Below are 21,186 nucleotides of genomic sequence, written 5' to 3' on the forward strand. Positions count from 1 at the left end.
TAAGACAAGAAAGCCTTCGCCGTTTGAGAGGATGACTCTTGAAGAAATCATCTGCCAATCTGATATATGTGAGGGTTATGTAAAGAACATTGAGAATGAAAAAGACATGAACAAATTCTTGGATATTTATTATGTGGAGCCTAATCCTTCAAATATTGAAGATGATAAGCAAACGAAGAAAGATGAGGAAGAACTAAAGATGAAGAAGAAGAAGAAGGATGACGAAGAGAAGGAAAAGCAAAGGAAGAAGGAGGAGGAGGAGGAAAACTACACACACTTATGAGGCAAAAGGATTTCTTCTTTCCAACCATGCAAAATTAAATCTAGATGCACATCATTCTTCATGTTATCTATCATGATCGCCAGTTGCATCGCACTATACTATGCATCAAGTTGTTATTTATCGTGCCAATAAAAGAAACGACTTATTGTATATGTGTGTTGACAATAGCGATTTAATGACATCTACGATGCTGTGAAGCGATTTCAATTTTAATCGCTAAATGAATAGCGATTTAAATACGCATATCGCCACCACAATCATGCAACAATGTAAATAGTATGTTAAATACAAATATCATATAAATTAACACTAGCAAACACATAGTATGTTACAAATCGATATACATATCATATAATATATTACAAATCGATACAAAAATTCATCATAATAGCTTACAAATCGATATTAACAAACAAAACAATATCTCGTAAATCGATAGTATGTTACTATAACCACGATTTGTGTTATACTATTCCAATATTTTCTATACAGAGGCAAATCATTGTTGCTTACATAGACGTCATTGCTTAAATCACAAACATCACAACCGGAATCCAGGTCTCACACGGCATATCAATTTTCGACAACGAGCGAGATGTGAAACGATGTTTCTTTTATAAATGAATGACACATATTTTCTTAACAAAGGTAAATCGTTGTGGCAATTTATGATTTATGATTTATGATTTACACATTTAAAATAGCAACGATTTATACATTTAATGCAGTAGAGATTTGTGATTTATAAAGTTACCAAGATTTGTAATCAAGTTTGCTAAATCGTACAACGATGTTTAATGTTAAAGTACAAACGTTACAACTATATATACTTATGAAGGGTGTGATATCTACATCGATTTGTACGTTTGAAGCAGTGATTTGTATGTTTAAAGTAGGGGTGGCAGTCGTGTCGGGTTGGCGGTTTGGAGTGTCGGGTTGGTGGGTCAGCATACCCCAACACGAACCCGACCCGTTTATTAAAAGGGACGGTTGTGGCAAACACAAACCGACCCATTTATTAAGTGGGTAACCCAACATGACACGATTAACCCGTTTAATAAATGGGTCAGGTCGGGTAAATAGGTTGGTAGGTTGGCGGGTCGGGTTTGGGTAACCGGGTTGACCCGCCTGCCTAACTTCTCCCCCAAACCAAAACCAAAACCCTAACCCCTAGGGAGAGCGAAAATGGGGTGGTGCTGGTGGTTTTCCATAAGGAAGGGCGATGCGCCGCAGTCCAAGGATGACAAGGGAAAGGAAGGACAGAAAATAGAGCAGCCGACGACGGATGCGGCGACCGAAGAGCAGGAGGTCCCGGGGATGAATGGCACCATGGAGGTGCCGAAGCCCGACGTCGTTACCGTCTTCGAGTTCGGCTCTGTCGCTGCCTCCGATGAAAAGATCACGCTCGTCGGCTAATGCCCCGTCTCTGACGAGCTTGAGGTGTGATGGTGGGAGATCCTGTCTTCTGCGGGGTCGAACGCTTCGCAGTTCTGGGTGGTCTTTTGAACGGTCGATGTCGCTTCGGGGTGGGTTATTGGTTCTGTGTTCTTTTGTATGAATGAGATTTTGGGGATTTCTAGGGTTTTTTGGTAAGGATTTTGGTTGGAGAGCAGGAGGCCCGGGGGATGAATGACGCCATGGAGCTACCGAGGCCCAACGCTGTTACCGTCTTCGAGTTTGGCTCTGTCGTCGCCTCCAACGACAAGATCACGCTCGTCGGCTACTGCCCCATCTCCGACGATCTCGAGGCATGCCAGTGGGAGATCGAGAGAAGGACGATGAGGAGGGGCTGCTTCTGACAGGGTTGATGTCAATTGTCGATGGAGACCGCCAACCCGTGACTAAAATATTGCGATAAACCGGTCGGGTTGGCGGGTCGGGTTCGGGTAAACGAGTTGACCCGCCCGCCTAACCCATTTATTAAACGGGTCAGACGGGTTGGCGGGTTGGCATACCCCTAACACGAACCCGACCCGTTTAATAAATGAGTTAAGCGGGTCGACCGATTTACGATACGGACCCATTTAAGCCAAACCCGAACCCGACTAACAAGCGGGCTGGCGGGTCGTGTCAGATTTTGCCACCCCTAGTTTAAAGCAGGAACCCTAAAACCCTTAATGCCTAAACTCTAAACCCTAAAACCCGAAACCCTAAACCTAAACCCTTAACCTAAACCCCAAACCTTTAATATCTTACTAAACCCTAACCCTAAACCCTTAACCTAAACCCTAAACCCTTAATATCTTACTAAACCCTAACCCTAAACCCTTAATATCTTACTAAACCGTAATGCTAAACCATAAACCCTTAATATATTACTAAACCCTAAACCTTAAACCCTAAACCCTTAATATCTTACTAAACCCTAACTCTAAACTCTAAACCCTTAATATCTTACTAAACCGTAATGCTAAACCATAAACTCTTAATATATTACTAAACCTTAAACCATAAACCTTTAATATCTTACTAAACCATAACCCTAGACCCTAAACCCTTAATATCTTACTAAACCCTAACCATAAACCCTTAATATCTTACTAAACCCTAACTCTAAATGTGGCGCCCCAAACCCCAACCTTATAAAAAACTTAGATTTTCTATGATTTTTTTTAAAGGTTTTACTGAAACATCGGAAAACAAGGTGTAAGGAATGCGGCAAGGCCGCGAGTCTGGACGGCCACAGGAGGGTACAACAAAGGTAGCTAACAGTGTAAATAAAAGTACATCCACAAATATCAAGAGGGTATGCAACCTGACAGTTTAAAAGTTACAAAATGTAATAGTACAAAATCTCAAAAATAGAGATTTTATCCCAACCAAAAACCCAAAACCACTGGGATAGGATTTGCGGCTAAGTGTGGGTCCCCAAGCCTCCATCGTGTGCCGTCGCATCAGCACTGCACCTGTTCGTCACTTACATCCCCATAAAACGGGGTCAGTCCTCTTGCGAGGTAGTGAAAAAACAATCATATATATATATATATATATATATATATATATCAATCTAAGAGGGAAAACATAAACAAGAACTAACAAGTGTAAGTGTCTGTGTGAGGTAAGTGCGTACGTGACAAGTGCTAGTCAAGAGAAAAAGTATTAGAACTGAAGTAATTGTAAGGCAAGTAACTAAGAACAGTAACAGGACGGTAACAAGTGTTGAACTAGTAAAGTAACTGCTGAAAGTAAAGAAACTGAAACAACTACAGTATGTCAGTTGTGATTGGTTAGTCTTTAAGTTCTTCCTGTTACTCCTTCGGGTACGCGAAGGAACCTCACATTCCGTGAGACATGCACCCGGCGTCTGTTATTCAAATTCTAGTGTGGTAACTGGGGATGCTACAGACCGAGTAAACCTCATGCGAGCAGCACACAGCTGAGAGAAACTCTCGCATAGGCAAGGATTGCAATCCATACTACTGCAGTAGTGATGTCCTAAAAAGGTAACCTCGACCTCCCTGACTCTGAGTGACTGGAGGCCAAAGGGCGCTACGGCTCCTGTCAAAACACGTGTCGTAGTAATGACAAGTCACTCAGGGTTGTACCATCCACCCTCTCCAAGTTGAACCGTCTGTGAATGGGGTGAAGTAAGTTTATCTTTCTTACGCTCATTATTCAGTCATACCTCTCAACGAGGATTTTATGCCTCGTGGTCCTCGTGGGGTACGCAAAACAAGGACTTGGCCTGCCCATCCACGTGCTCAGCCTCACACGGCCAACAAGAGCACCTCGCTCGCGAAAGCGATCACAACACCATATTATTTCTTTTTTAATTCAGGGTAAAGTCACATGTGAGTCCACTCACGACAGAAGGGCCATTGCCCAGAGACTCCAACTGAGTGCATAATACAAATCCTGTTCATTCATACCCTATGGTGTTTAAGTTTCAGTCTTTTCATTTTATTAAGTAGATGCACTTGGTGAATTCACCAATACCTCAAGCAATGTATCAGACGAGGTACGCACTACTCAGTACAAGTGTCAGAATGTGCCACGTGCAAAGTGTAAATAGATACCACATGCTTTCTATCATTTGCACAATCATAAGAACAGAGGCATTATACAATTTCATTTCTGAGAGACAAGGAAACGTGGAAGTAAGTATACAGTTTCATGTATATGACATTTCATCAATTTTCATCACCCAAGTAATTGTCTCTAAATCATTAATATTGGCACTTTGCATAACATGAAATTATTCGCGTGGGGAAAATTTCATGATTTGACGTACTTATGTGTTAAGATCAAATTTAACAATATTTACATACGTATGGGAATTACATTTGCATTCCAAGGTGGATTGTTGCTCTTATAGGAGAAAAGATGCATTTGCGACACAAAAGACCATCATACTTGATTCAACACAATAATGTGTTACTGGGGGATAATCTGGGATATTCCCAACTTATGGGAATAACATTAACATTTTCACTGTGTAGGGTGCCGCGCCTGCGGACCCGAAACCAAGATACTGAACAATGTTTGTGATTCGTAACCAACGTAGTCTCTATGTACGTGGAGTTTGCAAAAGTGCTCACCCGCTTACTTTACTGGTCAATTGAAACGGAAACCAAGGCATGAGTGTTTTCCTTACGCAGTACGACACACATACGTGTCAAAAGCGAAATCGGGAAATATCCTGCCTAATGGGGATTATATTGGCTTTTCCACGTTTCGGAGTGTGGAAATGACTATGTAAACACTTGAACAGGACACAAGCGTGTCACGTGTCCATTCGGTTGCACCGAAACACTCAACTATGTGCAGGTTACATAGTTAGAGATTGCGCCAACAGGTGGCCCATGAGTGATGTCCTTACTACAAGGTCGAAGTTGGGTGTACCCCCTGGTGGACAAGAAGAACTTGAGGGTACGTTTGATGCATCGTTCCCAGCGTGATTTGAACAAAAATCACGCTGAGAACTATGATTTTTAACAAACATTGGACATGGCGGACGACATTTCGCGCGTCTGCTGTGTTCAATATATACCGTAATTGTTGATCCACCTCCCCTCTGTTACAAAAAGAACAGGAACGGAGGAAACAAAAAAAAATTGTGCATTGACGGGTGTGCCAAAGACTTCTCTCCTCGTTTCTGCTTCTTCCTCTTCTTCTACAAGCCTCGGCACCAACACTAGCGTTGTCGAATCTGTCTTTTTTCTCGAGGTTTGGTTCCTCATCGACAAAAAAATCTTTGACAAAATGCTACTGGGTTGGTCGCCGGAGAGAACGGTGCATCCCTAGTCCCCGGAGAGATCAACAAAATGCGTCTAAGCAGGTCTCTGTTGGTTCTCCTTTCAGTGGTATATCCAATTTGGCTCTGGAGACTGTCTACAGGTTCAATGTGGGAGGTCCTAAGATCACCCCAATCAAGGAAGAACTTGGGAGAATGATAGGGTTTACCTGTTCTCTAACAAGTATGTGACAGTTGCATATGTGGATCCAACCTCCATTAACAATGGAATGATGGTCACCAAGAAGATCGCGCCCAATTGGGTATATGCCACTGCTGAAGCAATGGCAGATGCGAATGTTTCAAATGTTAACTGCAACATCACATGGTCTCTTCCCGTTGATCCAAGCTTCTTGTATTATATACGGCTTCACTTCTGTGATATCATTAGCAATGATTTGAATGAGCTCATCTTCAATGTGTATGCCAATTTGGATTATGGGGCAACTAGTCTTGATCCCTCCAAGAAGACCAATATGTTGAGAAGACCATATTATGCAGATTTTGTTTCCAATACCTCTCCTGGATCAACTTGCATAAATGTGAGCATTGGCCCTGATTCGACTGTTTTGGATAATGCCAATGCTACTCTCAATGGTTTAGAGATCATGAAGATCATCAATGATGCTGGGAGTTTGGATGGCCTGCTTTCTGTCCAAGACATTTATTTCGGTTCATAGCGGAAGATGAAGTCGATAATCATTCCTGGAGTGATTGTGGGCAGCCTGGCGGCAGTTTTGCTGATAGCTTTGTATTACTGTTGCTTTGTCTTTTTGAGATCGAAAAGGCGACACCATGCTCATTTGTGACTGCCATTGCCATTATATGAAAATTCACACACCATGAGCAAAGTTTTAACTACTTCTCAAAAGACCATAATTGCAAGCTTCATCTCTTCGGCAAATTCAAACTTGGGGCGCTTATTCACCTTCCAAGAGATATTAGATGTGACCAACAAGTTTGATGAGGGTCTGCTTTTCAGTGTAGGCGGCTTTGGCAAAGTTTACAAGTGAATGATTGACGATGACACCAACGTTGATATCAAAAGAGGAAATCCAATATCGGAGCAAGGTCTCATTGAGTTTCAGACTGAAGTTCAGATGTTGTCCAAGCTTTGATGTCGTCATTTGGTTTCTTTGATTGGCTAGTACGATGATCTCTCTGGAGAGATTGAGATCCATATTCAGGGCAAAATTTCATTTCTAAATTCATATTCAGGGCAAAAATTTATGATTTTAGATATAATTGCGCAATTGGATCCATATTTAGGCAAAAAACCATAATAAACTTGTTAAAAGATGTAAAATAGTGAACGGATTGGGTCATATGATCCAAAATAAAGTAATTTGACCCATTATCCATGACTGTCCACGTTGTCCGTACATTGTCATCAAACAATGAACATTTGGAACATAGCATTTGAGTACGATCCAAACAAACATTGGACTTAGAACCAATGTTCTGTCCTTTCTTTTTGTTCATTTTGTCCAAACCTGGACAAGCCATCATGTTAACATATGGTTCGTGATTTTGAGGGGTTCTTTTTTTTTTGGATTTATAACCCAAACAAACTGCAGTCATGAAGACCTGGTCGCGCTGGCTCAGCCTTTCGTACCTACTGTCGTCGTTGGGGCAGCATGAAACTCGAAGGCTAGAACCAGACACCAGGGGGGGGGGGTTTCCCGGATTATAAAAAAAAAAAACCAAACAGAAAATCTACCAAGTTTTTACATTGACATGATTTGCTCACATGGACCCGGATCCAAACCATTTACACGCGCTGCGCGCATAAACAATTAAATAAATAGTCTAGCAGCAAGTCTCTTTCTCTCTCCCTCTCAAAACCCAGAACCACACCAAATAGTCGATCAAGCAGACGCACCCAGCTTCTTCCTCACCACCACTATCCTCCCCTGCTGGAAACCGGCCACTCGAGAGCATTTTCCGGCGTTTGAAACGCTACCCTTTTCCTTTTCCGTGCGGAACATGGAACCACGGCATCAAATTCCGGCGAGAAATGGCACACCCACATGAAGAAAACGAACTCTTCGAAACGCCCCCCTCATTAAGCGACTAAGCTTAGGAAGGAGGTGTAGCCAGCAAGCTGTTCCTCCTTCACCCATCGGTTTTACTGTATCATGAACGTTGCTGTAGAGTCCCTTCTTTGATTACATGGCCCTCCGCTCCATCACCAAGAAGACAGCATGGCTATTCTTCTCCCCATCTTCATCAATGCGCTCTCCCGCGTCCGAATTCGTCGCGAATTCCGGCGGACACAGTCGCGAATTGAAGCTCGGGAACTTCCCTGATCTTCTCACTGTCAGGGTACTCTGCTCGGCTGCGCGAGTCTCTTTGCCGCATTCGGATTGTTCGTCGAGCTCGTTGGAGTCGAACAAGGTCGATGAAGCGGTAGCTGATTCAGACCATGGCGAAGAAACGGAAGAATCCAAGGGAAAGAGTACGCGGGCTAAGTCAAAGAGGGTGGATTTCAGGAAGATAGAAGTGGAGATGCTCCCGACCGTCGTGATCGTCGGGCGCCCGAACGTGGGCAAGTCGGCGCTGTTCAATCGGTAGAATTCAAGATTTTGGTGAGGTTCCCATGGCCGATTCTGCAACTGAATTGCCCCTTTTTTCTTGTGGCTGTTGCAGTATGATAAGGAGGAGGGAGGCTCTTGTGTACAATACTCCCGTTGGGCATGTCACTCGAGACATCAGGGAAGGGGTTGCCAAGTTGGGGGATCTGCGGTTCAAGGTTCTCGATTCGGCAGGATTGGAGACGGCTTCGTCTCCGGGGGACATTCTTATGAGGACAGCAGAGATGACTCGGAAAATGCTTCCGACGTCGGCCGCTGCTATATTTCTGATAGATGCAAGGTTGGTTTGCTTTAGCAGTTACCATTGGTACAGTTTGTAGTTTTCTCTTGGCAAATTCAGTTCACAATAAAGATATGTAGTAGTCTAACTGAGTAGCTGTTGTAGTGGATTTCTTCTGTGATGGGTGGTTGCTACCTTGTCTATTTAATTACATTGTGATCATGTTGGTAGGGATGGACTGCAACCATTGGATATGGATGTTGGGAAGTGGTTGCGAAAGCACGCCCTGCCCAAAATACCTATCGTCCTAGCGATGAATAAATCTGAATTACTTGATGATGGAAGTGGAGTTCTCACTGCGGCAATGGGAGAAGCTCACACTTTAGGTTTTGGAGAACCTGTTGCAATCTCTGCGGAGACGGGGTTGGGGATGGCTGAGCTTTATGAGATACTTCATCCTTTGCTTGAAGAATATGTGCTTCAAACTAGAAATGGTGAGGCATCTTCCCCAGAAATATGTTATGGTGGAACCAGGCCTAAAGCCTTTGGTGCAGTAGAATTGCAAGAATCATGATTATGAAATTCAATGTTGTATACATGTGTGAATGCTTGATTTTCTTCTGGTTGTAGATATCATGATTATGCACCGGAAACGTCACAATAGTGTATATGAATTGCTTGATTCTCAAATAACTCTTCAACCCATGGCACCCTGCATTTTGTCGTACCAACCATTGCTTATCAAATTTCACATCTTGAGTGGGAGTGGTGACCTTTAGTTATAGGAGGATCATGCTGTTAAGCTTCCATCATTTGCCAAATTTCCTTTTGTACTATTTTCCATATAACTTATACATCTTTATTTACATAATTGGAGCATAGATTCACATAGCGAGTTGGAGTTCTAGAAATAAGTGGATCATGCTATTAAGTCTCCTTCATTTACCAGATATCTTTCAGACTATGCTACATACACATTACACATTGTTTGTTGACATGAAGAGCATAATTTAATGGTTGCAGTGATAAACCACATATTGACATGCTAGTTTTTTGGTTATTTATGTATACTTTCCTCTATTTGGTGGGAGCTAGGGTTTGTAGGTTAGATTGGATTCTTGTATATTAGAAGAATATTAGGTTCATAAACTGTAATATGTGCTGAAGGGTGCAGCTTGAAGGTGGCTTGAGTTGAAGTTATGTTTACAAACTTATGTGATATTATTCTTGTGATAGTCATCAATTTAGTATCATGCTTGCGATTTTCTAAAGTCAATGCGTAGGAATATATAATACATCACATGTGCTTAGCATTCTTTGCTTTCAAGTTTGAAATGCCCCCTTCATTTCACGCTACATTTTCTGAGTTTCTTGCTAAGAGTTTTATATATCACATTCAACATAATGTTGTGTGTTTACAGACCCTATATGCAAGCTTAATGCACATTCGTAAACCCACTTTTTCATGTTTTAGACTACTGCTTGAGTCTTTTGTTGGTTTCTGTTGCAGCCAGGCTTACACCCAATGAAAATATTGCTAAAACTGAGGAGGCTAATGTGCCACTGCAGTTGGCAATTGTAGGATGCCCAAACGTGGGCAAGTCTACTTTGCTAAATGCATTACTGTTGGATGATCGTGTCTTGGTGGGTCCTGAGTGTGGCTTGACAAGGGATTCTGTTAGAGCTCAGTTTCGGTTTCAAGGGAGAACAATATATTTGGTAAGACTGTAAGATGATGTTGTCAGTCAGTTGTGATTGGTTTTGCTCCATCATTCTTGAATCATGTTGCCCTTGTGGTCCCTGCACTTAGAACTTTTGGTGGTGTTGAAGAAAATTTCTTCTCTTCCTGTTGGCTTTTTTGCTTATATAATTAGTGGTGGATGCCCTCCATAATGGCTTCATGCAATACTTCCAGACAACCTACAAACACTTCAAGGACATAGTCAAACCATGTCCTAAATGATGTGTCTTCTCCAGGCTTTATCAATCACTTTTTATGATCCAAAGTCTTGTTTCAGTTGTTAATTGTTGTTTCTTTTTTGATAAAATCATAAGCATATCCTTATTTATATTTCTTACAAATTTTGGTTTCGTAATTAGTAGTTGCAGATTGGGAGCCTCGTACACTTGTATGTTATGATACACATCGTATTATATGATTATATGCTTGAAATATAAGCAAGATAAAAGCATGTTTATATGTGCTACTTTTGATAGAATTTCATTGTCTTTGTATCCCAGTTCACGTCTGTGACCAACTGATGTAGTTTGTATTCATAGATATTGGATATGTTTGATAACTATAGATTACCAATCTGTTTTAGTTTTTGCAATATTTTATAGTGGGGTGATTGCATAACCATGGTTCTTATGTAGCTTTGGCATGCACCAATCATTTGGCTATTGTATGTAAAAACAAATGCAGAGGCCACATATTTGCAGAAACATGCCCCACAAAGAGTTGGCCCATCTGATGTTGGTGATTGGACAGTCCACACCACTTGTTATACTTACATGTGCACGTGACTCATATACAATGACCAACATTATGATAGTTTAATTGAAATAAAATTGAAGGTAACAAGATTCCCATTTAAACATTTTTTCTCTCTTTCTTTGCCCCCGAATCCCTTTATAAATTGTTCCATGCCATTTATGCTTATTTTAAATAGCAAGTTTTGGTGTTTGGATCTTCTACTTTTATTTTTTTTAATGAGCTTTTATAAATTTGGTAAGAAATCATGCGATGTTTTCAAAAATAGGAAGGGACCTACTTTTTTTTACAACTACTTATTTTCTTACTTCCCAGTTCTCACCACCACCACCACCACCACCACCACCACCACCATTACCACCACCACCACCAATGTCACCACCATCACCACTGCCACCGCATCACCACCACTGTCACCACCATCACCACCGCCACCTCATCACCACCACTACCATCATCACCATCACCATTACAACCTCTATCACCATCATCACCACCATTACAACCTCTATCACCATCATCAGCATCATCACCATCCCACCACCAGCATTAGCGCCACCACCATCCCACCACCAGCATTAGCGCCACCACCACCACCATCACCATCACCATCACCATCATATTCATCACTACACCTATTTGCCTCTTTTTCTTTTTATTTTATTTTAAATAATTGGTAATCCAAACATTCACCTGATTAAAAATAAAGGCAACATTATTCTTTATAAAATGTGATTTAATTTATGCAGGTAAACAATAAATAAAAACAGATTCAAACAGGGCCCTTGTTTCTTTGTCTCTTAGCCTGTATAAATGTGATTTTCTCCCTCTTATATGCCATGTTGTGAATAATGGCGCAGGTGGATACTGCAGGTTGGTTGCAGAGAACAAAACAAGAGAGAGGACCCACATCCTTGAGTATTGTGCAGTCAAGAAAAAACCTGATGAGGGCAAATGTTGTCGCATTGGTTCTTGATGCAGAAGAGGTCTGCTACTATTAGCCACTATGCTTTTCAAAGATGCTTTCTAGCCTTGTTATTACTGACCAAAGAATAATGAGTACATCGGTTATTGCATCTATTGTTTGAGGAAAGAGTAAGTTGTGTGCTTTTTTGAAGGTTATTCACCATGGATAGCTTCTCCCAAGACAATGAAATCCATCGAAAACCTTTTCTTCATTAAATTTGCTAGGATGCAACTATTTGTCACTACACTTATCTAACAGCCACTTTGAAAGTAGATCTTTTTAAGTTAGCGACAAAAATGTTTTTTCTGTTTATTCTCCATGAAGCTTGTGTAAAAGTTTGAAATGCTAGATGTTGAAGGAACAAGGAAAAGGGGTAGATTGATAAGGACTAGGAGGGTAACAAAAAGTGGGGACATGATATTTTAGTTTCGACTTTATATGAGAATGAATAAAGAAATGGAACATCCCTGTCGAATCAATACAAGACCATACATTTGGTTCTGAAGTGTTAATTAACAGAATAAAAGAACCTCCCAATGCTAATCAAATGTGGAATGCCAGTAAATTGATTGTTATTATTAGTTATATATGTTTCTGATATATTGAGTTATTGTATGGTATAGTTTAAATGAAAATTAATTTAGAGAATGAATCGATTTCAGATATAATGAAAATGATCACATTTTAATTCTTGGAACTTTTGGTGATTCCTATTGGTGCTCACCTGTATATATGTGTACATGCATGCGTACACATGTATGCTCGTACTTCTGCATAATGAATGCAATTTCAATTCTCCCGGATTGTTTCTTCCTCTCACAAGCTTATGAAAATGATAAATTGATGAAAATCCCTAAATACAGTAAAGGCTGATAAAAGGTCTTGGGCATTATGAATAGAATAGTAGTTTTAAGAGCAACCATTTATGGTACAACTACAAATGCAATGATGAGGACAATAAATGGAGATGTCCTATTTTCTAATCCGCTAAATGGGTATAGGCTTAGTTGTCAAAGGAGTTAGGCCGTCTATGTAACGACCCCAACTCGTACCCATGAAAAAGTGATATATTTTTTTTTAAAATAAGTACGGAAACATTCCCAGAAACCCGGGGCCCTTACAGTTAAACACAACCACCCCCGCAAGGGATCTTATACTCATCTTTCCAACCATACCAAACCCAAAATTTATTTATTAAAATGCAGAGTATGAGACATAAGCAAATAAAATATAAATAAAGCAAAAAGAAGAGCCACGTTGTCCAAAAGAATCTGTCAAGAAATCGTGTGGTCCCCTCGTAGCTTTTCTTAAAGCAAGCCGCCTCACTGGACATCTGAGGTTGTGAAAAACACAAAAGTAGGATATCAGAATCTAAAGAATTCTATGTACGAATGTCTTTAATGAAATAAATAAGTAAAAAGAACATAAATAAGATTCATTCAATATTTTAGAGAAATGCAATTATAACAAATTTATAACTCAATTAACTATTTATGCAATCAGGCACAATTATTAAGCATGAGAGAATAATTAATAAACATCAGTTATCACAAATTAAGAAATAAAGACATTTAATATGCATTAGGGAACAAACATAACGCATTCACCAATATATCACAATTAAGAGAACAAGTAAATGTGCATGATCTAATGCATAAAAGGAATATGCATGATTTCAGTGCAATGCATGAATAAATTATTATCTTTTATCAGAGTTTTCTTTTCATATGCATGTTCCTATTAAATGCACACAATTTAAGTTCTTCTTTTTAATTACTGTTGCCCGCGGATACTCCAAACGGGTAAAAATTTTCGAGGTCAAGTAGGGTTTCTAAGGTAACTTAGCACACAAGTTGTATTTTCTTACTGGGTTCCAAACTTAGTCCTCGACCGAAACAACTTTCGGAATATTAGACATCTAAATCTAATGTCGAGACACCAGGGACATCCAAATCCACAAGTGACACTTTCTTGGTATATCAAAACATTAGGTGTGTCTAGACACCACCTCCAGGCAAAATGGCGGATTCTTCCTAAAACTGTGGTAAGGAGAAAAACCTCAATATCAGGTTCAGGAGCAACAACGATGCACACGGAGTTTTAGTATCCTCATGGTTACCCAAAACCGCAATGTTCAAGATTCTCACACTATAGAAGGGACATCAAGGAAACGTAGATTACACTATTCTTTAATTTTTTTTATCTTGTTACTAATTCATCTCTTTTAATTTGCAATTCAACATGCAGAATTAATAACACAAGTTCGCACATTCACATGCGAAACTCTTCACGGGACCATAATACATGACAACATAGAACAATGCAATTAAAACAATATCACATTTGATTTTTGCAATGCATAACATCTCAAACAAAGAGCAACAAATGCTCAAGGCTCACACAACCCATGATGATTCATTTTGATCATCGAGGCATTTATAAGCAAAAATCATAAATATCATGCCACTATGCATTCTTTTTTAAATGCTTCTCAATGCACATTCATATATGCCAATAAAAAGATGTGCATGAAACAATAATATTCGTATGCATGCGCATGAGTTCACGTAATCATGTCAAATGCATGCTTTCATTAAATGCACATATTCATGTCAAATGCATGCCCTCATTACTTATGCGTTTATTACATGCAAAAGCACAATCCATTCAAGTATGCACGTGGACATGGAACAACTTTGCCATAATACCTTGAGCGTGCATAACTTGACAAGTCTAAACATGTGAAAAATATCATCCTTTTGCATGCATGAACCAAGTCTAATACCAATAGAAAAATTTTGGAAAACTTTGGTACCAAACTGAATTTTTTATTCCAGCTCAAATAAACCCAACTGGCATGCGTGTGCTAAAAATTTGTAATGTACAAACCTGAAATCATCTATGCAAAAATCTGGACATATGCTGGAATCCAATGCATGAATAGCATAAGGCAAAACCTTGGGCATTTTATCAATTAAGAATAACATGCTTTGAAATTCCCCCTTCTTTTTTTAAGGTCATCAGCACCCAGTCGGCTGGGGCTTGGCTCCAGCACAGCTGACCTAGTTGGCTGGGCCTGGCAGCCACTGCACAGGTCTAGACCGGACCTGTGGGCATCCTGCCAGGACCTGGCAGTCAGCCGAGTGCCACTTGGCTGGTTGTTGTTTTTTTAAAGCAAACACCTGCCCAACCACTCGGCTGGGCCAAGCAGAGTTTGTCAGCACCTGACAGTGTTGCCAGACCTGCCCTTGCCCAGCCGACTGGCTGGGCAAGGCAGAGACTGATCTTGCCCGACCGAGCACAACTCGGCTAGGCTTACCATCAGTTCAGCAATAACAAGGTAAATTAAATATGCTGAAAAAAAACAGGTTTGGCATTCACATGTGCCAGAGAAAAAAGCAGATTTGTATAGCATGTGTGCATGCCTACTCAGGTTCATTACTGTATTTTTATATAGATTCAATCACAGTCATGCCTTGTAAACTTTCATTTAGGTGTGGATACTTGGGTATATGCATACACATGCCCTTAGCATTAATGCAAATTCATGACTGTATATACATATCAAAAGATTAGGTATACCTACATTCACGACTCCATAATCCAAATATACATGCATAAATGAGGTTACATTCAAGTATGCTTAAATTCATAAACCAACCATTATGCTTATACAAAATTTTACATGCCGGTATGCATGTATGAACATATTTCCTTTCAAACCTACATGCATATGCCGATTTTTGCATTAAGTTACCAAGATTTTTACATGTACTAAATCTGGGCCAGATTTGCACATGTTACAAACACGACAAATCTGTCCCAATTTAGGGATCCACAAATACAAGCATCAATATATGTCTTTCCCCAAAATAAACTTCGAAAACGAGAAACATCAAACCCATATTAGAGTAAATATTCAGATTTACTCTTTCTCCAAAGATTTTTGCTAAAATATTGCATGGAATACAAATCCATGCTCTTTTTCTCATTCGATCCAAGAGAAAGACCCGTACCTTGACCGTGAATCGAAAAGAAAACAAGAACGATGGTAGAAAAACGCCGGACGATCGACTTCTTCTTCCTCTTCCTCTCTTTTCTCTCTTTTTCTCTCTTTCTCTAAGGCTAGACATTTTTTTTTCTCTTAATAGCCTATTTATAGGCATTGGGGGTGACACTCCCCACTCACTCCTGCCCCTTTCGGGCTGGAGAGAGAGAACCTTGTCTTTATGAGACTCCCTTCCCAAGTTTCCAAAAGTTTCAAAATTCTTCAAGTGTTGACTTTTCCAATTTGAGTATTTTTAAAAGTCTTTCTTAAAGCTTCTAAGGCATGAACAAGGGCTCTATAAAGAGTCCTAAACACTAAAAAAAATAATTTTCGAAATTAATAAAAATTAATTAATTATCGTTTATTAATAAATAAATACCTAGAAGCTTCCAAAAGTTATTTTATTGAACTGGGACACTTCTCAAGTGATTTTACATTGGGTTTAAAGGCTCTACTTAGAGTCCTAAACCAAAACTTAAATCAAATTTTGAAATTGAAATTAATTAATTATTAATTAATAAATATCTAAAAAATTTAAAAGGTTATTTTAATAACATAGAAGACTTCTTAACACTAAATAACCCCAATTTAAAGCTATCTAATGAATTTAAAGTTGAAAATATTGTTGGGCATGGATTTGGGTCTGGATCTGGATCATCTCAAAAATCCAAATGGGTCTTGGGCTGGATCAAATCCAGATTAATATGGGTCTTGAATAAAATCCAAATCTATATTAATTTAGATCAAATCCATCAGATCCAGTTTGATACAAACCCGTTCCGAACTGACAAACTGCTAAATTTTTGAAAAAATACGATTTTTGAGCCAACCGTAGCCCGATTCAAGGAAAATAAAATATCGTTACACTCAGAATTTTGAGACGCATCCAACGATATATAACTCAAATTTCGCTTTCGAAATTCACCCAAAAATAATATGAATTTCGCTTTAATTTAAAGGTAAAAAATAAAACTTTTTCTCACATTTTAAGTGGCTCGTTTAGGCCCTGACAATGAGACCTAGGCCAAGCCTGGACTCCAAAGCATCGGCCTAAAATCGAGAACCTACTGATTTTTCTTCTATATGCTTAGCCAAATTTTTGAAAATCTCAAATTTTACTTAGTATGAAAATACGCGATATTACAGTCTACGTGGTGAACCCCTAAAAAGACTGGGCGGGGCCTAGGCAGACTGGTCGGTACCCCAATTAAAAAAAAATTAAAAAGACACACAAAATATATAAGCAAACTGTTAAAATTAATTACAGACATGTATACAACATAAAATCAATAAACAATAAGCAATAGACAAAACATAACATTGTTAAAATGTATTGTATATGTGATATATATATATATATCTTTTACTGTGTATATAAACTGAAATACCCATAGGGGTATTTCAGTAATTTTATCTTGTAACAGGTGTCAGTCCACTAGGGACAGACGACCTCATGTTTTTATATTTCTTTTCACTTTTCTTTTTCTTTTTATCCTTTTATAATGGCAGTTATACAACATTGGGTGCTGGTCCAACTAGCTGTTGGACCAACCCCAACGACTAGAAATCTAGCCTTTAGGGGCTGGCCCAATAGCTAGTTGGCCCAGCCCCTTGTTACATGGAGTACTTTTTAAAGGCAGTCCTTTACTTTGTATTGTCTATGCTTGTTGCAAAGCATATTTGAATAAAGACTCTTATTTTTTATTTGTTGTTCCTCTCTTTTGAGAGATTGTGTGCTGGCCCTTAGTGGCTCTTTGTATTTGGCCCATTAAATGCTCTTATACTTGTGAGTGTGCACACTTTTGTAGCCACTATGTGGCATTGTATTTGTGCACTTATGGTTTCATTATATGGTATTAAAGCCTTTGGTGCTCTTGGGCAAAAGCTTAAAGAGGAGATTCGTGGGAGTGGTGGAGCATTGATTCGTTACCTCGGGGAGCGTACCATCAAACCTTTTCAACACTTTTCTCTTGTTTTCTTCTCCTCTTCTTTCTTCTCATTCTTATCTCTATTCTTTTCTTCACTGTGGCTGATAAAAAAATTGTAACGGTTGTTTCCATCAAATTTGATGGGAAAAACTGCAACATGTGGGCCGTGGCGGTGAAAAGAATCCTCATGGGTAAAGATTTGTGGCATTTTGTTGATAGATCCACATTGGAACCACAACCATTCTCACAAAATTGGTTATTGGAGCCGATGGAGGATCCAAAGAAGAAAGCCCTAAACGAATTGGAAAAGAAAAGGCTATGATTGATTACAAAAAATCTTATAAAGAGTGGGAAGTAGGCCATGCCAAGGTTCTTTCCCTCTTTATGGGTAGTACGCATAAGGAGCCTTGTTCCGACATTCTTGAATTTGAAAGAGCTGATGAGGCCTGGGAACATGTTAGGCAAATATATACCCAAAAAGATGTGGCACACAAATGAGATCTCAAAGACAAGGTATATAATTGCAAATAAGGTGATAAGATCGTGAGGGAATACTATAGTACCATCAAGAGACTTTGGGTTCAATTGACTAAACTTAAGCCTATGTGGGAGACTCCAAATGATGCTCAAGAATGGAAGAAATACAAGTATGAGAAACAATTGTTCTAATTTTTTAGAGGACTTGGACTCGAATTTGAACAAGTTCGGGTTAGTATTATTTATAGGAAAAATCCTCTTTCCTTACATGAAGTCTTGGCTCAAGTATATATAGAGGAGACAAGACTAAAATTTATGTTAGAATCTAAAGAGACAAAGGATAATGTGTTGGCCGTCTCAAGACCCGGTGCCAATACAAATGCTTACAAACCACTCCATTTTTCAAAGCCTTACAATGAAAAACCTAGATATGATGACAAAAAAAAAACTATGTTGACTTATCATAATTATGGAGAACCGGGCCATATTAGGCCATTTTGTCCCAAGTTCAAAGGAAGAGAAGACAAAAAAGTGGCATATGTGGGAGCGTCTGACGAATAAAGAAGTGAAACCAATGAAGATTTTAAATCTATTAAAACCATGTTCTCTCAAATCATGGAGGCCCTTTATCCACTAATCAAAAACTTTTCTCTCTTCGGTGCCGCGGTCTCTACATCATCGCCTCCCGGTAAGGTTTCATGGTTTTTGGATTTTGGAGCCTCATTTCATATGACTCCACATTCTTCTTTACTTTCCGAATGTTGCACTAATTCAAAACCAAAAAATGTTTTTACCACCGATGGATCCTCTTTTAGTATAAAAAGCATTAAAAATTTCGAAAACACTTCAAAATTCTTTATTCCAAAAGTTAGAGTTGTCCCAAAACTAAATTTAAATTTTTTGTCTATTTCATAAATTACTGACTATGGGTGGTGCAGTGTCTCCTTCTAATCCAAAAGTGTTTTGTGCAGGATCTTTAGTCCGGGAAGCAGATTTGGGAAGACTATAGAGAAGGGGACCTTTACTACGTGGATCATCAACTTATTTCAAAAAATAATTTTTGTTATAATGTTCAAAATATAAATTTAGCTTTATGGCACCAAAGATTGAGACATCCTAGTTTGTCAAAATGATCTCATGTACACCATTTAAGCAAATTTTGTAATGAAATTTTTTATTACGAGGATTGTATTGTTGGCAAAATGAAGGCTCTCTCCTTTCAAAAAAGAACTTTTTTTCTTTTAAACCATTTGAATTAGTGCACTCGGATGTATAGGGACCTTCTCCTATTTTATCTAAAGGTGGTTTCTCTTATTATGTAATATTTGTTAATGACTATACAAGATACTCATGGATATACTTCCTTAGGCACAAAAATAAGGTTTTTGAGAACTTTAAAAAATACCATAATTTTATCAAAAACCAATTTGAGACCAAAATTTCTATCTTTCGCTCCAAATCTGGGAAATAATTTATGTCAAATGATTTCAAAATTTATTTTGAAAATAATGGAATTATTCACAAAAGATCATGTGCCTATACTCCTCAACAAAACAGATTAGTTGAGAGAAAACATAGGCACATAATTGAAACTACAACTCTTTTAATTGAAAAAGATGTTCCAAAACATTTTTGGGCTGAAGCATGTTTGACGGCTGTGTATCTCATCAACCGATTACTGTCATCTAAGCTTCAAAACATCTCTCCTTATGAAAAACTTTTTAAAGTTTCTCCCAATTATCTTAGATTAAGACCGTTTGAATGCAAGTGCTTTGTTCTCACTAACAAAAATGATAAACTCTCTCCCAAGGCCATACCGTGTACTTTCTTTAGATATGGAGAAACTCATGAAGGGTTTAAATGTTTGATTTAAAAAATAACAAACTATATATTATCCAGGAATGTCTGCTTTTTGGAAAATGAAAGTTTTTTTCAAAATGTGCTTGAGAAAGACTATGAGTATTCTTTTTTGCTTAAATTATTGTCTCAAAGTAAGGGTGATTCTTATGATATAGATGAAGAGCCTTAATCAAATTAGGATGGTGAAGACGCTGAAACTGAAGGACCTAACATAATTCAATATAAAAGACATGACAATGATTGTCAACAAAATGCCTTAGAAAGGTACTCTACCTTAGAAAATCAACAAACTGAAGTCGTCAAAAGATTAGATAGGACTTCTAGACCCTTTGATAGATTTGTTTCATATGAATCGTTTTCAGTTCAATTTGAGGCTTGTCTAGCTAGGATTTTGGCTTATTTTGAACCTACCACATATAAACAAGTAAAAGAATATCTCGAATGGGTAAAAGCTATGAATAAAGAATTAGGAGCACTAAAAAAACCCATGACTTGGAATGTTTCTAATTTGCCTAAAGGTAAGAAAACTATAGGTTGTAGACGAGTGTATAAAGTTAAAACTAAGAGTGATGGATCCCTAAAAAGAAACAGTAACCGGTTAGTTGCCAAAGGGTATGCAAAAAAATACAGAATAAACTATGATGAAACATTTGCACCAGTAGCTAGGATGACTTTAGTTAGGACCCTTATTGTTGTTGCTGCTATTAAAGGTTGGCCTATATATCAAATCGATGTTAAAAATATTTTTTTAAATGGAGATTTAAAAGAAGAGGTTTATATGAATTTACCTCCTAAATATGAAGTCCTCTCTGGTAAGGTACTTCGATTGAGAAAAACTCTTTATGGTTTGAAACATGCACCTAAAGCCTGTTATGTTAAAGTTTGGTTTTAAATCTTGCTATATTGATACTGCTATATTGCCTAAGAAATCTGATGCAGGTATTGTTATACTTCTGCTTTTTGTTGATGATATGATCATTACAGGGAGTAAATAAATGTATTCTTAAAAAATATTTTGAAATGACTGATCTTGGATTTCTAAGATGTTTTCTTAGAATTGAGGTTGCTTACTCTCCTAGAGG

General features: G+C 38.6%; 1 protein-coding gene and 1 pseudogene across 1 annotated transcript in view; both read left to right on the top strand.

The window, feature by feature from the left end:
• The first annotated feature begins 5,230 nt into the window (after positions 1–5,230).
• On the top strand, positions 5,231–6,664 carry LOC149836083 (receptor-like protein kinase THESEUS 1 pseudogene; annotated as a pseudogene).
• A 704-nt stretch (positions 6,665–7,368) lies between these two features.
• LOC149836084 (GTP-binding protein) overlaps positions 7,369–21,186 on the top strand; it is a 35,291-nt gene continuing 21,473 nt past the window's right edge. Inside the window, exons 1-5 of the mRNA XM_090008980.1 lie at positions 7,369–8,086; positions 8,166–8,390; positions 8,562–8,824; positions 9,841–10,049; positions 11,685–11,810. Of these exons, the coding sequence (XP_089865106.1) occupies positions 7,689–8,086; positions 8,166–8,390; positions 8,562–8,824; positions 9,841–10,049; positions 11,685–11,810 (1,221 nt within the window). The 5' untranslated portion in view covers positions 7,369–7,688. The remainder of the gene's footprint in view (positions 8,087–8,165; positions 8,391–8,561; positions 8,825–9,840; positions 10,050–11,684; positions 11,811–21,186) is intronic.

This window comes from Nuphar pumila, chromosome 6, assembly GCF_984573655.1.
Source record: "Nuphar pumila chromosome 6, dmNupPumi1.hap1.1, whole genome shotgun sequence".
Lineage (NCBI taxonomy): Eukaryota > Viridiplantae > Streptophyta > Magnoliopsida > Nymphaeales > Nymphaeaceae > Nuphar > Nuphar pumila.